This window comes from Mus caroli, unplaced genomic scaffold (genome assembly GCF_978045245.1).
Source record: "Mus caroli unplaced genomic scaffold, Mus_caroli_1 scaffold_8, whole genome shotgun sequence".
NCBI lineage: Eukaryota > Metazoa > Chordata > Mammalia > Rodentia > Muridae > Mus > Mus caroli.
This window is the reverse complement of record NW_028227263.1, coordinates 59,788,709-59,805,886: the sequence shown is the minus strand read 5'-3', so window position 1 is coordinate 59,805,886 and position 17,178 is coordinate 59,788,709. Positions and strand designations below refer to the sequence as shown.

Genomic DNA, 17,178 nt, shown 5'->3' with positions numbered 1-17,178 from the left:
TTACATTGACTGCCTGAAAACCCTTATACAAGAAATATACAGACTACACAAGCTTACTAAGAATATGCATGTGTATACAAACAATTAATGTATGCAATAGCTCATTGAAAATAGTGGCTATGGATATGAAGAAGAGTAGAACGATATTTAAGGAAAGATTTGGGTTAAAAGGTAATTATAATGTAATCTAAAACCAAAAATTAACAAAGAAACAACAACCACCTACACAGAAGCCCAGTGGAATACGTCAGGTTCCTTAATTTTATTTTATTATTTATATGCATGCTTTGGAAAATTTTTCCCTATAATATATTCTGTTGAGGTGATAAAAACAAGAGTGTCAATTTTGCCTTGGATCAAACCTTAGGAGGCGATTTTGCTTTCACAGAATAAACAATTTCTTTAATAGAAAGTTAAAAGCTATATAAATTGAGTGGTATTGAACATTATAAAATGTTTTTCCTCTTTGGTTGTAATTAACATGTGATTTTTATCTTTACATCTATTAATATGTCAAGATTATTGATTTCTTATGTTGAAATTTCTCCAATGCAAAGATAAATTATATTTATTGAAGAAGTTTGACATATTTAACGCACTAAATATAAGATCTGCAAATACTTGTATATCTTAAAATTTATAATTCTGGAAGTTAATTCACATCTGATTATTGAATGTGTTGGTATACATATAATATTCTTAGTTCTTTTTATTTCTATGCCATTATCTTTATTTATTCTTTCAATGAATTTTACCTAAAATATTACATCATTCTCCTATTTCCCTTGTATCCCTCTAGGCATTTCTATGTTCCCTCACTCCAACACCTAGTCTCAAATTGATGCCCTATATTCTTTATCATATATATAAAATATATGCACAAATATAAAAGCACAACCTTATTTGTTGTTGTTAAATATTATTTACTGATTAACTTGCTGAATAAAATAACTGTCATACTGTACTTCTTTGACATGCTGTATTTTCTAAGTTGTTTTTTATATCTTTAATCTATTTTTTAAATGGAATTCATGGCCATTTATGATTTTCTATTTTATCATTGATTTCTACTTCATTTGGATGTAGAAAAATGAATTTGATGTAATTGATTTGTCTTTTAAATCATTAAGACTTATTTCACCTCTACATATGATGCACCAGCCTTGTTTCACTCAGTGTAGTATTATCCAGGACCACCCATGCTGCTGCATAAGGATGAAACATGGAATGCAGGGGTCTTCACAGCTGGGGATTACCAGACTAAACACCTGATGGATTTTTTTATTAGATATTTTCTTCATTTACATTTCAAATGCTATCCCCAAAGCCCCCTATACCCTCCCCCAACCCCGCCCTGCTCCCCAACCCACCCACTTCTGCTTCCTGGCCCTGTCATTCCCCTGTGCTGGGGCATATAATCTTCACAGCTAGGGAATACTTTGTGTGCATTTATCTTGATACTTTTCAGGAATTTTTTCTTATATTTCTCTTAGATTATATTGGTATGTAGTATTCATACTTATGACTTTTAATTGAATTTCAGTAAGTTTGAGGTTGAATATTAAAATATTTTACATGTTTTCATTGTGATAGTTATTAAAAATTTTGTCATTTTGTTTTTAAAATCAGATGCTCAGAAGTTGATAGCACAGATATCTATAATTTGATTAGTTCCTTTTGATACCTTTTATTTGGTAATAATCTTTGGCTCTAGTAATGGCTTTTTACCCTAAGTTCCAAACTGTCCTAAAGCAGTTTTGAAGGATCTCCTAAGCACAATCATAAACTTTCTTAGGCTCTTGGCGGCTAATCAGCGCAGCTGCAGTTGAACAATTCCTTTTAAGTATGGTACAAACTTCTTGAAGACCTAATACAAAACTACATTGTGCATTCTTTCTGCTTCCTATAGTTTCATATAACTTCCAACATAATTTTTATAGTAGAAGTATATAAATACAGTTTAAAAAATCTTTTCACAGACATTTAAATTTTACAATATTTATGCCTTGACACCTTCTAAAAGTAGCTAGGTCTAGCTTTTCATTATCCTGTGGAGTTTAAACACAATAACAACTTATAATTTTTTCAAAAACTGGTGTTACATAATCATTCTGACATGGCCACCCTAAACCTTTGAGAAAAGATGCTCTTTGGAGGTATCCTTCACACTACCTTTTCTCTAGCATACTGCAGCTATAATTAAAATGAATGCTGCTTCCTGATCTGATCCCCAGTTATTCATTACAAATTGTCACTCTACGCTGCTGCTAAAGGTGACTCAGAACATATCGCAGACACTAGACTTCTCAATACTTGTAAGGCAGGTTGTCTACTGATAAAATTTGTATTCAGTATCATTTAGACTACAACCAGAAATGGGTTAGGTGATGTCATATTTAATTTAGATTTACATTTTAATTATGCTGCTCCCTTTATAATAACTCTCAACTAATTTATGGGCATTTTAGATTGTGATCTTGATGAAAATATGTCAAATATAACATAGTACAGATATGCCGATCTACTCAATAGATGTCATACTAATATACCTACTGGGACAAGTATTTTTCCTTTTGCTGCATTTGACAAAATGTATTATTACCCTTTTTAAAGATAAAATAAATTATTCAAATAAGAATTAAATTAGTTAATCTTCATGAGGTAATGCCATTATTTAATGGTTTCTTTAACCTTTGTGAATTTCATTCTGTTAGAATTTTGAACTTTCCAAAATAATTTACTCAATACATGCAACTGTTTCAAGGAAAAAAAAGTAACTCTCACTATTTCATCACTTGCCATTGCATTGTTGCCTACCTCTGTCTCTTTCATAGCTGCTATGTTGGACTCTTAAGCTGTTTTGTTTATAATTAATTTTATCACATTTTATAACATTTATAACATATAAAATTTTATACCATTAATATTTTATAACATGTAGAATCATTGGTGGTCGCCATGAGTATTTGATAAAAAGTGTTAGCTTATTTCAATAAGCTAATGGGAATTTATATTTAATTTCATACTCTGAACTCTTCACCAACCCTATATTTAATAATGAATTTTAGAACTTAAGTATTTATATACCACTCCTTATTCTGGGAAATTGACAGTATGTTGATCTCTACTAGGAAAACATGGTGTGCAATTTCATAGGGTACTTTGACATCAGCTACACTTGACTCAAACTGATAAGAACATAAAAGTTATCATGCATTGTATCATGTTTAGCTATATGTACAAAGCTGTCTTTGTTCCAGGATTTAGCTAGCAGAGCAATATTTCAGGTTTTACTATTCATATATCCAAGTACTCATTTTTAAGAAATTGAAATCATCATCTATAATATGACTAAATTTCTAGAAAACCGAAGGATCCCCCAAAAAGAAAAAATTCTATCTTAAGCATGTTACTTAACTCTGCCTAGGTTTTCAAGCAAATGGCCTATTTTAAAAGACTCACACATGCTAAAACATGAGTAAGATAATTTCCTCAGCTTTCACTTCTATCTTGATCAACTTTAGTTCTCTTTCCCAAACTATTTTTATGTCTTTGTGTCTCATCTTCATTTCTTTTCTCCAGCCCATTCCATATTGATAGACATATATGTGTATATTTGAAATAATCATACAACATAACTACATTTAATATCTAAGTACATATATTTTAATAAATACACGAACAGTTTTACAAATATATTCCACATGTTAAATACTCTGGGCATTCCTAATTGATGCTAGTAGTTTATCTAGAAGAGGAACTTACCATATTATATAACTTTATATTAAACAACATAATACTTATTAAGATAATAGTATTCATGAGACAGCTATCATTATGGAAATTAATTGAGTACTTAACGTCATGCCATACCATTTGACAGACAGCCAAATATATGTGTATTAACAACAAAGCATAATAAAAACATATGCAAGTCAAAGAAAAAATACTTGATTTTTCACACATAAAGGCCAGTTTTAGAAAACAAAAATAAAGTTTCAAGAGAAATGCTAGTGCTCTATCAATTAAGTTATTCTCAGTTGCTGCTTTTCTCTTCCAGATAAACCTCCTGTACTTTGAGACTATGATGAATTCTACCATGGTGACTGAGTTCCTCCTGGAGGTTTTTGCTGAAACTTGGGAGCTCAGAATCCTACTCAGTGTGCTGTTCCTGTTGGCATATCTGGGCAGCCTGTTAGGGAATCTTATCATCATCATTGTTACTACAGTTGACCAGACACTGAACACACCCATGTACTTTTTCCTCAGGAATCTATCCATTTTAGATATATGCTACATTTCTGTTACTGTGCCCAATGCTTGTATCAACTCTCTCACTGACCACAGGAATATTTCTGTGGCTGGGTGTGCAGCACAAATCTTTTTGGTCATCTTTTGTTCATGTGTAGAGGTTCAATTTCTTACCACCATGGCCCAAGACCGCTATGTGGCCATCTGTAAACCTCTCATGTACCCTGTGATTATGACCTACCAATTCTGTGTTCAGATGACACTGGCTTCTCTACTTACCTCTCTTATCCTTGCAAGTGTGCACACATTCAAAACTTTCCAGCTGTCCTTCTGTCACTCTAATATAGTCCCTCAGTTCTTCTGTGATATCCCCTCTTTGCTGAGGATTTCTTGCTCTGACACCTTTAACAACAAACTCTTACTTTTGCTGACTGCCATTGGGTTCAGTGGTAGCTGCTTTACCTTCATTGCCATATCATATGTTCTCATATTATCAACAGTGTTAAAGGTTCCTGTCAAAGGAGAAAGAGGGAAGGCCTTTTCCACCTGTGTCCCTCACATTATTGTGGTGTCTGTGTTTCTTAGTTCTGGTGCCTATGTGTATCTAAGACCTCCAGCAACCCCAGAAATAATTGAGGATATGACTCTTTCTGTATTTTATACCATTGTTCCACCATTCTTAAACCCTATTATCTATAGTCTTAGAAACAAACAGATAAAGGAGGCTGTGAAGAAAGTAATATTCAGATTTCTTTCATAGTTGAATAAAATAAAGAAAAATATGAACACACAAATACATACACACATTAAAAACATTTTAGACTATTGGACAGATTTTTTTGCATTATATATACTCCTTATAATTTTCCCTCAATCTACTCATCCCAGTTCCTTGCTCCACACCTGTCCTCACATCCTTATCCTCCCATCCATGTCCTCATATATAGACAGAATAAAAATTTAAAGAGAGAAGATTAAAGAAAAAAAGAATAAGACTTGACAATAAATCATTTTACAAGAATGTCTAATTGTATCCCTTGAGTTTGTTTTATCTTGGCCATCTACTGCCAGGCATGTAGACCAACTTTAATTGCAACTGATTTATCCAGTGAGTTTCCCTTGGAGGAAACTACATTTAAACTTAAAAGTATTCATCAATTAGAGATTTTTTTTTCTGGGTTAGAGATAGGGGCATGTGTCTACTTCTCATTTCAACTCTAGGACCCTGTCTGTTTGGAACCATTTATGCCCATGCATGCTTCATACGTTTCTGGGAATTACTATGTGCATAGACCAATTTAGAAAAAGAATTTTTTAGTGTCCTCCATCATCTCTAGCTCAAATACTACTTATGCATCTTCTTGCACAATGCTCACAGATCCCAGATGGGAGAGATTTGATTAGGGCATCCCACAATTTAGAGATGATTGTTCCAATGTCTCTCAGTCTTTGCATAGCATCTGGCTATGGGTCTTTGTATTTGTTCTCATCTACTGCAAGGTGAAATGTCTCTGATGAGGGCTGAGGAAGGCACTAATTTATGACGATAGTGGATTGTCATTAAGATTTATTGTATTGCTAAGTTCTAAAATTTAATATAATTTAAAACTTTGGGAAGGGTAGTATTTGTTATCACTTTATGTCCTGGGGCTACCAAATCTCAGGATCACTACAGTGGTGGTGGGTATGTTTTCTGAAGTCGGCATTCCTGTCAGTGTTTGGAGAGCAATGCATACACATGGCAATTCATTAGTTGTTTTGCAGATTACTATGGGATACTTTTATCGAACTATTCAATTTAACATAACCAATCCTAGTATTTAGGACTTCATTTGCTGATGGCACTCTGTCTTCTCCATTATTTTGCAATTCCCTGTGGATTGCCTTCATATGTGTTTATATTTTAAGAAGGTTCTACTTCATTAGGTTTCTGTAATACTCTTGCAACAAGCCATTGTTGTGAGCTAGGTTGCCTTCCTTATCCTCTTCTCCTCTCCCTTAACACTCCTTAATTCTTCCATTTTGGTTGCCACATCCCTGCCATAACAATTTATACTATTTAAACTTTCTATTGATATCTATCATTCTTACATACTTCTTTACTCTATAACCAATTTCAGTGGTTCTGTGGATTGTAGATTATCATTGACTGAGAGGCCAATATTCAGAAATAAGTTAATACATACCATATTTGTCTATCTGGGTCTGGGTTACTTCACTCAGGATCATTTTTTTTTTCTAGTTCCACCAGTATACCTGTGACATTTCTTGAATTCATGATTTCAACTTTTATTATTTTTTTCTCTTACATGATACATCCCAACTGCCATTTCCTCTCCTTCCCCTGCCTCCAGTGTTTCTACCTCATCTCTTCTCCAAATCAACTCCTCACATCATGGTTAGAAAACACAATCCAGTAAGAGGGGAAGGGTTTCACAAGCAGGAAAAAGACAGAGAGACCCCAACTCTGATTGCTAGAAGTCATGGGGTTTTTTGTTTTGTTTTGTTTTGTTTTTTCTTTTTTGTTTTTGTTTTTTTAAACAATGAGTTTATTATATAGTTAAGGAAGCTCATGTTTTGTTTTGTTTTGTTTTAAGATTTATTTATTATATGTAAGTACACTGTAGCTGTCTTCAGACACTCCAGAAGAGGGCGTCAGATCTTGTTGCAGATGGTTGTGAGCCACCATGTGGTTGCTGGGATTTGAACTCTGGACCTTCGGAAGAGCAGTCGGGTGCTCTTAACCACTGAGCCATCTTACCAGCCCCAGAAGTCATGTTTTTAACAAATGTTTCATATCCCTTTGTGTAAATGTATCACATTTTCTTCAGTAGAGAAATTCCTAAATTGTTTGAAATTTCTGCATATTATAAATAAAACAGCCATAAGCATGGTTGAACATTTTTCTCTGTGGTAAGATAAAGTGACACCCAGGTATTTGTCCCAGAACAATATAGCTGGATTTTGAGATAAATTGATTTCCACTTTCCTGAGGAAATGCTAAACTTATTTCCATAGTGTCTACAAATTTTCATATCAAACAGCAGCAGATTTGATTTGCATTTCCTTAATGATGAGGTGTTCTGGACATTTATTTAAATGTTTCTCAGCCATTTGATCTTCTTACTCTGAAGATTTTCTGTTTAGAAATATACTTCATTTTTTTACCTGGGTTATTGTTTTCTTGGTATCTACTTTCTTGAGTTCTTTGTACATTTTGAATTTTAGCCTTCTGTTTGATGTAGAGTTGTTGAAAATATTTTCTCAGTCTCTAGGCTATCACTTTGAATGATGTTTTCCTTTGGTATGCAGAAACTTCTCAGTTTCAAAAAGTTCTTTTTTATAAAACCATTTATTTTTTGTGAACTTCACAGTATTTTCTCCAGTCCCACTTATCTCCCCTTCAGCTCATATCTGGTTTTCATGCTTGCAACATACACACACAAAATAACACACACACACACACACACACACACACACACACACACACATACACATACATATACATATACACACACCATGTATAGAGAGTCATGGAAGCTGTAGTATGTCACAGTGTTTCCCACACTACATCCCTTTGTTCACACCTGTTCACCTGTAAATATTCATTGCAGTGAGTCATTAGTCTGGTTCCAGGTTTATGGCTTCTGTGACACCATTAATATTTCATTCTCACTAAGACTGCTCCCCTTTTTACTGTGTTTAATCATTAAATCCTGAAGTTTTGGGTCAGCATGATTGTCACTTTCATAATCATTCCCAGATGATATAGATTTAGTGGTGATTGAAAACAGAGCGTTGGATATGGGCCTAGCTATTTCCTGAGCTGGTCAGTGAGCTGCCTCTTCCTTTCTGCACTGCAAGTGCAAGCTCTCCAGCAGTGCTTCAACTAGGTCACCCTAGGCTGCCATCAGGCTGAGGCAGTCAGTTCTAGTGCTCTCATGCTCCCAGGGCCATTTTATCTATGAGCACACACACACAACTTCAGAGTAAGATCCATTGTGCCGCTTAATCAAGGCACAGGGCCTACTCTCCCAACTAATGCATCCTTACTAAGACTTTTCCTGGTTTTCCTCCTGCAGCTTTGGATCAGCAGGATTTGCACTTTCCCAATCATTCCCACATGGTATAGATTTACTGATTTTTTAACTCAGCCTGGGATCTGAGCTGGTCAGTGAGCTGCCTCTTGCTTTCTGCACTTCTCTTCCCAGCACTGCTCCAGCTAGATCACCATATGCTGCCACCAGAGTGAGGCAGAGTCATCTGTCCTGCTCTCATGCCCTCAGGTCCATTTTATTTGCAAGCACACACACCTTCAGAGAGGAAGCTCCATTGTGCTGCCCAGTCAAGGCACAGAGTCTACTCTCCCAAGTGTTGCAGTCTCTGAAGGGACAGAATCTCTCACCTGTTCTGATAACCTCAAAACTGGTTCATCTGTGCCTTTTCCATCAAATCTAGCTCCACTGTGATGCCGAAGTGCTAGAGCCAGTGAGGGGGCAGGCTCCCATGCCCTCAGAGGCTAAAACAGGTGACAAATGGGGAACAGGGGACAGGACAGCATCAACTTCATACCCAGGCCACCTCACCACAGGAGAGTAGGAGGGCCAGATCTTCAAGATATCACCTTCATGAGTGGCTCACCACAGACTAACCACCAGGGACATCTGTTCTGCACAGCCTGTGGACATGTATGTGGATCAATTTAGATTCTTCTAAGTGCAGCCATCCAGTTTTTTCAGCATTATTTGTTGAAGATGCTTTCTTTTTTCCAGTGTACATTTCTGGCTTCTTCATCAAAAATCAATTGTCATAAGTGTTCTATAGGTATGTGTATTTCAATGAACAACACATTGGATTCCAATGAAAAACATCTCCTTGATGGTAGTATCATTTTCTGTAGCACCTTTTGAAGTAATCAATGGTGGTACCTCTCATATCTCTTTTATTATTTAGGGTTATTTTAGCTATCCTGGCATTGCTTTGTTTGAGATATAGCTGTGTGGGTGAGTGTGTTTGTGTTTCCATATTAAGGTGAAAATTGTTCTTTCAATATATGTGAAAGTTGTGTTAGAATTTTTATGGGAATTGCACTATAGATAGATTTTGGTAGAATAGTCAATTTTACTATATTAATTCTACCAATCTATAAGCAAGAGAGATCTTTCTATCTTCTGATACGTTCTTCACTCTTTCATCAACATCTTAAAGCTTTGGTCATACAAGTTGTCTTAGTATTCTCTTGCTATGAAGAGACTCCATGACTACTGAAACTCTTATAAAAGATAACGTTTAATCTGAGATTGCTTACTTCTTCAAAGATTTAGTATATTATCATCAGAGTGGAGAACACAGGAGCATCCCAGCAGACATGGCTCTGGGAAAGTAGCTGAGAGTTCTACATTCACTTCTATTGCTATAAGGAATTGACATAAGGAAGAGATGTCAATAGAAGTGAATGTTGGACCTGTCTTGGACTTTTGTTTTTTTGTTTGTTTGTTTGTTTGTTTTTTTCACTTTTAAAAATCACTTTATTGGACCAGGATTGTAGTACACACCTTTAATCCCAGAGGCAGAGGCAGGTGAATCAACAAATTTGAGGCCAGCTTGGTTTACATTGTGAGTTCTAGGAAAGAGTGAAAACCTGTGAGTTCTAGGCTACATAGTGAAACCCTATCTCAAAAAAAGTTATTGTAATAAAGTCGCAAATAGAATCATCATGTAGCTATATTAATGTTCCTATGTAGACATCTGTCCAGTTCCAAATGCTATATATACATCTCAGTGATGATATACATCCATGCAGGTAGAATAGTTTTTCTGATCCCAAGGTTCACTTCATGGTTCATGCTTTTACTATCAATTACATTTTCATGTGTCTATCACACAAAAGTATATGTGTGTTCATTTGTATTGCTCTCTTGACTTTGTCCTCCATCTCTGAAATCATTCTTCTGCTTGTTCTTGTCTGTCCATGATGGCATCTGTTGTTTTTATTTGCCTGACCATCTCATTTACTTCAAGTGTTTCTGTTCATTTTGGTGGGTTTTTTTTAATTTTTAATATTTTCATTACACATTTTCCTCAGTTACATTTCTAATGCTATCCCAAAAGTCCCCCATAGCGCCCTCCACTTCCCTACCCACCCATTCCCATTCTTTTGGCCCTGGCATTCCCCTTTATTGGGGCATATAAAGTTTGCAAGTCCAATGGGCCTCTCTTTCCATTGATGGCCGAATAGGCCATCTTTCGATACATATGCAGCTGGAGACAAGAGCTCCAGGGTTCTGGTTAGTACATCATGTTGTTCCAACAATAGGGTTGCAGATCCCTTTAGCTCCTTGAGTACTTTCTCTAGCTTCTCCATTGGGAGCCCTGTGATACATCCAATAGCTGACTGTGAACATCCACTCCTGTGTTTGCTAGGCCCCGGCATCGTCTCACAAGAGACAGCTATATTTGGGTCCTTTCAGCAAAATCTTGCTAGTGTATGCAATGGTGTCAGCGTTTAGAGGCTGCTTATGGGAAGGATCCCTGGATACGGCAGTCTCTAAATGGTCCATCCTTTCATCACAGCTACGAACTTTGTCTCTGTAACTCCTTCCCTGGGTGTTTTGTTCCCAATTCTAAGAAGGGGCACAGTGTCCACACTTTGGTCTTCATTCTTCTTGAGTTTCATGCGTTTAGTAAATTGTATCTTATATCTTGGGTGTCCTAAGTTTTGGGCTAATATCCACTTGTCAGTGAATACATATTGTGTGAGTTCTTTTGTGATTGTGTTACTTCACTCAAGATGATGCCCTCCAGGTCCATCCATTTGGCTAGGAATTTCATAAATTCATTCTTTTTAATAGCTGAGTAGTACTCCATTGTGTAAATGTACCATAATTTCTGTATCCATTCCTCTGTTGAGGGACATCTGGGTTCTTTCCAGCTTCTGGCTATTATAAATAGGGCTGCTATGAACATAGTGGAGCATGTGTCCTTTTTACCGGTTGGGACATCTTCTGGATATATGCCCAGGAGAGGTATTGCTGGATCCTCCGGTAGTACTATGTCCAATTTTCTGAGGAACCGCCAGACTGATTTCCAGAGTGGTTGTACAAGCTTGCAATCCCACCAACAATGGAGGAGTGTTCCTCTTTCTCCACATCCTCGCCAGCATCTGCTGTCACCTGAATTTTTCATCTTAGCCATTCTGACTGGTGTGAGGTGGAATCTCAGGGTTGTTTTGAGTTGCATTTCCCTGATGATTAAGGGTGTTGAACATTTTTTCAGGTGCTTCTCTGCCATTCGGTATTCCTTGGGAGAGAATTCTTTGTTCAGTTCTGAGCCCCATTTTTTAATGGGGTTATTTGACTTTCTGGAGTCCACCTTCTTGAGTTCTTTATATATATTGGATATTAGTCCCTTATCTGATTTAGGATAGGTGAAGATCCTTTCCCAATCTGTTGGTGGTTTTTTTGTCTTATTGATGGTGTCTTTAGCCTTGTAGAAGCTTTGCAGTTTCATGAGGTCCCATTTGTCAATTCTCAATCTTACAGCACAAGCCATTACTGTTCTATTCAAGAATTTTTCCCCTGTGCCCATATCTTCAAGGCTTTTCCCCACTTTCTCCTCTATAAGTTTCAGTGTCTCTGGTTTTATGTGAAGTTCCTTGATCCACTTAGACTTGACCTTAGTACAAGGACATAGGAATGGATCGATTCGCATTCTTCTACATGTTAACAACCAGTTGTGCCAGCACCATTTGTTGAAAATGCTGTCTTTCTTCCACTGGATGTTTTTAGCTCTCATGTCGAAGATCAAGTGACCATAGGTGTGTGGGTTCATTTCTGGATCTTCAATTCTATTCCATTGGTCTATTTGTCTGTCACTATACCAGTACCATGCAGTTTTTATCACAATTGCTCTGTAGTAAAGATTTAGGTCCAGCATGGTGATTCCACCAGAGGTTCTTTTATCCTTGAGAAGAGTTTTTGCTATACTAGGTTTTTTGTTATTCCAGATGAATTTTCAGATTGCACTTTCTAATTCGTTGAAGAATTGAGTTGGAACTTTGATGGGGATTGCATTGAATCTGTAGATTGCTTTTGGCAAGATAGCCATTTTTACAATGTTGATCCTGCCAATCCATGAGCATGGGAGATCTTTCCATCTTCTGAGATCTTCTATAATTTCTTTCTTCAGAGACTTGAAGTTTTTATTATACAGATCTTTCACTTCCTTAGTTAGAGTCACGCCAAGATATTTTATATTATTTGTGTCTATTGAAAAGGGTGTTGGTTCCCTAATTTCTTTCTCAGCCTGTTTATTCTTTGTGTAGAGAAAGGCCATTGATTTGTTTGAGTTAATTTTATATCCAGCTACTTCACCGAAGCTGTTTATCAGGCTTAGGAGTTCTCTGGTGGAATTTTTAGGGTCACTCATATATACTATCATATCATCTGCAAAAAGTGATATTTTGACTTCATCTTTTCCAATTTTTATCCCTTTGATCTCCTTTTGTTGTCGAAATGCTCTGGCTAGGACTTCAAGTACAATGTTGAATAGGTATGGAGAAAGTGGACAGCCTTGTCTAGTCCCTGATTTTAGAGGGATTGCTTCAAGCTTCTGACCATTTACTTTGATGTTGGCTACTGGTTTGCTGTAGATTGCTTTTATCATGTTTAGGTATGGGCCTTGAATTCCTGATCTTTCCAAGACTTATCATGAATGGGTGTTGGATCTTGTCAAATGCTTTTTCCGCATCTAACGAGATGACCATGTGGTTTTTGTCTTTGAGTTTGTTTATATACTGGATTACGTTGATGGATTTCCATATATTGAACCATCCCTGCATCCCTGGGATGAAACCTACTTAGTCAGGATGGATGATTGTTTTGATGTGTTCTTGGATTCAGTTAGGAAGAACTTTATTGAGGATTTTTGCATCAATATTCATAAGGGATATTGGTCTGAAGTTTTCTATCTTTGTTGGGTCTTTTTGTGGTTTAGGTATCAGAGTAATTGTGGCTTCATAGAATGAGTTGGGTAGAGTACCTTCTGTTTCTATTTTGTGGAATAGTTTGTGAAGAACTGGGATTAGATCTTCTTTGAAGGTCTGATAGAACTCTGCACTAAACCCGTCTGGCCCTGGGCTTTTTTTAGTTGGGAGACTATCAATGACTGCTTCTATTTCTTTGGGGGATATAGGGCTTTTTAGATCATTAACCTGATCTTGATTCTACTTTGGTACCTGGTATCTGTCTAGGAACTTCTCCATTTCATCCAGGTTCTCCAGTTTTGTTGAGTATAGCCTTTGGTAGAAGGATCTGATGGTGTTTTGGATGTCTTCAGGATCTGTTGTTATGTCTCCTTTTTCATTTCTGATTTTGTTAATTAGGATGCTTTCCCTGTGCCCTCTAGTGAGTCTGGCTAAGGGTTTATCTATCTTGTTGATTTTCTCAAAGAACCAGCTCCTTGATTGGTTGATTCTTTGAATAGTTCTTCTTGTTTCCACTTGGTTGATTTCGCCCCTGAGTTTGATTATTTCCTGCCATCTACTCCTCTTGGGTGAATTTGCTTCCTTTTGTTCTAGTGCTTTTATGTATGTTGTCAAGCTGCTAATGTGTGCTCTCTCTAGTTTCCTTTTGGAGTCACTCAGAGCTATGAGTTTTCCTCTTAGAAATGCTTTCATTGCGTCCCATAAGTTTGGGTATGTTGTGGCTTCATTTTCATTGAACTCTAAAAAGTCCTTAATTTCTTTCTTCATTCCTTCCTTGACCAAGGTATCATTGAGAAGAGTGTTGTTCAGTTTCCACGTGAAGGTTGGCTTTCTATTATTTATTTTGTTATGGAAGATCAGCCTTAGTCCATGGTGATCTGATAGGATGCATGGGACAATTTCAATAATTTTGTATCTGTTGAGGCCTGTTTTGTGACCAATTATGTGGTCAATTTTGGAGAAGTTACCATGAGGTGCTGAAAAGAAGGTATATCCTTTTGTTTTAGGATAGAATGTTCTGTAGATATCTGCCAGATCCATTTGATTCATAATTTCTCTTAGTTTCACTGTGTCCCTGTTTAGTTTCTGTTTCCATGATCTGTCCATTGGTGAAAGTGGTGTGTTGAAGTCTCCCACTATTATTGTATGAGGTGCAATGTGCTCTTTGAAATTTACTAAAGTTTCTTTAATGAATGTGGCTGCCTTTGTATTTGGAGCATAGATATTCAGGATTGATAGTTCCTCTTGGAGGATTTTACCTTTGATGAGTATGAAGTGTCCCTCCCTGTCTTTTTTAATGACTTTGGGTTGGAAGTCAATCTTATCAGATATTAGAATGGCTATTCCAGCTTGTTTCTTCATACCATTTGCTTGGAAAATTGTTTTCCAGCCTTTCATTCTGAGGTAGTGTCTATCTTTTTCTCTGAGATGAGTTTCCTGTAAGCAGCAAAATGTTGGGTCTTGTTTGTGTAGCCAGTTTGTTAGTCTATGTCTTTTTATCGGGGAGTTGAGTCCATTGATATTAAGAGATATTAAGGAAAAGTAATTGTTGTTTCCTGTTATTTTTGTTGTTAAAGTTGGCATTCTGTTCTTGTGGCTGTCTTCTTTTAGGTTTGTTGAGGGATTACCTTCTTGTTGTTTCTAGGGGGTGGTTCCTGTCCTTGTATTGTTTTTTTTCTGTTATTATCCTTTGAAGGGCTGGATTCATGGAGAGATAATGTGTGAATTTGGTTTTGTCGTGGAATACTTTGGTTTCTCCGTCTATGTTAATTGAGAGTTTGGCTGGGTATAGTAGCCTGGGCTGGAATTTGTGTTCTTTTAGTGTCTGTATAATATCCGTCCAGGATCTTCTGGCTTTCATAGTCTCTGGTGAGAAATCTGGTGTAATTCTGATAGGCTTGCCTTTATATGTTACTTGGCCTTTTTCTCTTACTGCTTTTAGTATTCTGTCTTTATTTAGAGCATTTGTTGTTCTGATTATTATGTGTCGGGAGGAATTTCTTTTCTGGTCCAGTCTATTTGAAGTTCTGTAGGCTTCTTGTATGTTCATGGGCATCTCTTTCTTTAGATTTGGGAAGTTTTCTTCTATAATTTTGTTGAAGATGTTTGCTGGTCCTTTGAGTTGAAAATCTTCATTCTCATCCACTCCTATTATCCGTAGGTTTGGTCTTCTCATTGTGTCCTGTATTTCTTGGATGTTTTGAGTTAGGATCTTTTTGCATTTTACATTTTCCTTGATGTTGTGCCGATGTTCTCTATGGAATCTTCTGCACCTGAGATTCTCTCTTCCATCTCTTGTATTCTGTTGCTGATGCTCGTATCTATGGTTCCAGATTTCTTTCCTAGGGTTTCTATCTCCAGTGTTGCCTCATTTTGGGTTTTTTTTTATTGTGTCTACTTCCCTTTTTAGGTCTAGTATGGTTTTGTTCATTTCCATCATCTATTTGAATGTGTTTTCCTGTTTTTCTGTAGGGACTTCTACCCTTTTGATTATGTTATCCTGTTTTTCTTTAAGGATTTGTAACTCTTTAGCAGTGTTCTCCTGCAATTCTTTAAGGGATTTTTGTGCTTCCTCTTTAATGTCTTCTACCTGTTTACCAGTGTTCCTTTGTATTTCTTTAAGTGTGTTATTAAAGTCCTTCTTGAAGTCCTCTACCATCATCATGAGATATGCTTTTAGATCCATGTCTAGCTTTTCCGGTGTGTTGGGGTGCCCTGGACTGGGCGAAGTGGGAGTGCTGGGTTCTGATGATGGTGAGTGGTCTTGGTTTCTGTTAGTAAGATTATTACGTTTACCTTTCGCCATCTGGTAATCTCTGGGATTAGTTGTTGTTATTGTCACTGTTTAAAGATTAGAGCAGAAGCTGTGTTCCACTCACCAGCAGTCTCAAAATCCTGTGGCGGGGGTCCTGCCTAGCTGGCGGGTGTCAGCCGACCCTGCGCTCTAGCTTCCCCGGTGCTGGTCCGGCCGGAAGTGGCCTGTGGTCCTACTCAGGCTGTTTTTCTGCTTCCCTAACTAATGCAGTCTCAGGTCCCGCACACAATTGGATTGGAGCAGAAGCTGTGTTCCACTCACCAGAAGTCTTAAGATCCTGTGGTGGGTGTTGTGGGTATTTGGCGAGTGTCAGCCGACCCTGCGCCCTAGCTACCCCGGCGCTTTTCTGACCGGAGAGGCTTGTGGCCCTACTGAGGCCGGATTTCTGCCTCCCCAACCAAAGCAGTCTCAGGTCCCGCGCAATTGGATTGGAGCAGAAGCTGTGTTCCACTCACCAGAATTCTTAAGATCCTGTGGCGGGTGTTGTGGGTAGCTGGCGAGTGTCAGACGACCCTGTGCCCTAGCTACCCCGGCGCTTTTCTCTGTCTTGGACTTTTGAAACATCATTGCATCTACAGTGACACACTTTCTCCAACCAGGACACACTTACTCAACTAAGGACTAATGCCAAATCCTTCTCAAGTAGCATCACACCCTTAGGACTAAGCAATCCAATATATTATCCTATCTAGGCCATTATTATTCAAATAACAGCACAAATCTTTCACTTGGTGGGTTAGAGTTACTCCAAGATATTTTATATCATTTTTTTTACTTTCTCTCCATTAAATATTTTATATATTTATATTTCACTGTTATACCCTTTCCCAATTTCCACCCCAGAAACACCCTATCACATCTGTCCTCCTTCTGGTTCTATAAGGGTGTGCCTCCACCCACCCATTCACTCTCACCTACCCACCCTCACATTCCCCTACACTGAGGCATCAAGCCATCACTGAACCAAGTGATTCTTCTCACATTGTTGCCCAACAAGGTCATTCTCTGCTACAAATATGGCTGGAGCCATGGGTTACTCCACATGTACTCCTTGGTTGGTGGTTTAGACCCTGAGAGCTCTGCTTCGTTGATACTGCTGTTCTTCCTATGGTGTTGCAAACCCCTTCAG

At 37.4% G+C, this 17,178-nt stretch overlaps 1 protein-coding gene across 1 annotated transcript; it reads left to right on the top strand.

The window, feature by feature from the left end:
• The first annotated feature begins 4,084 nt into the window (after window positions 1-4,084).
• On the top strand, window positions 4,085-5,011 carry LOC110297456 (olfactory receptor 14C36-like). The gene has a single exon (XM_021166211.2). The coding sequence runs from the start codon at window positions 4,085-4,087 to the stop codon at window positions 5,009-5,011; it is 927 nt and encodes a 308-aa protein (XP_021021870.1).
• Window positions 5,012-17,178: the final 12,167 nt, after the last annotated feature.

Bases quoted from the DNA above. Each gene is read 5' to 3' on its own strand.
- LOC110297456 (XM_021166211.2), top strand. From the start codon at position 4,085: ATGATGAATTCTACCATGGTGACTGAGTTCCTCCTGGAGGTTTTTGCT.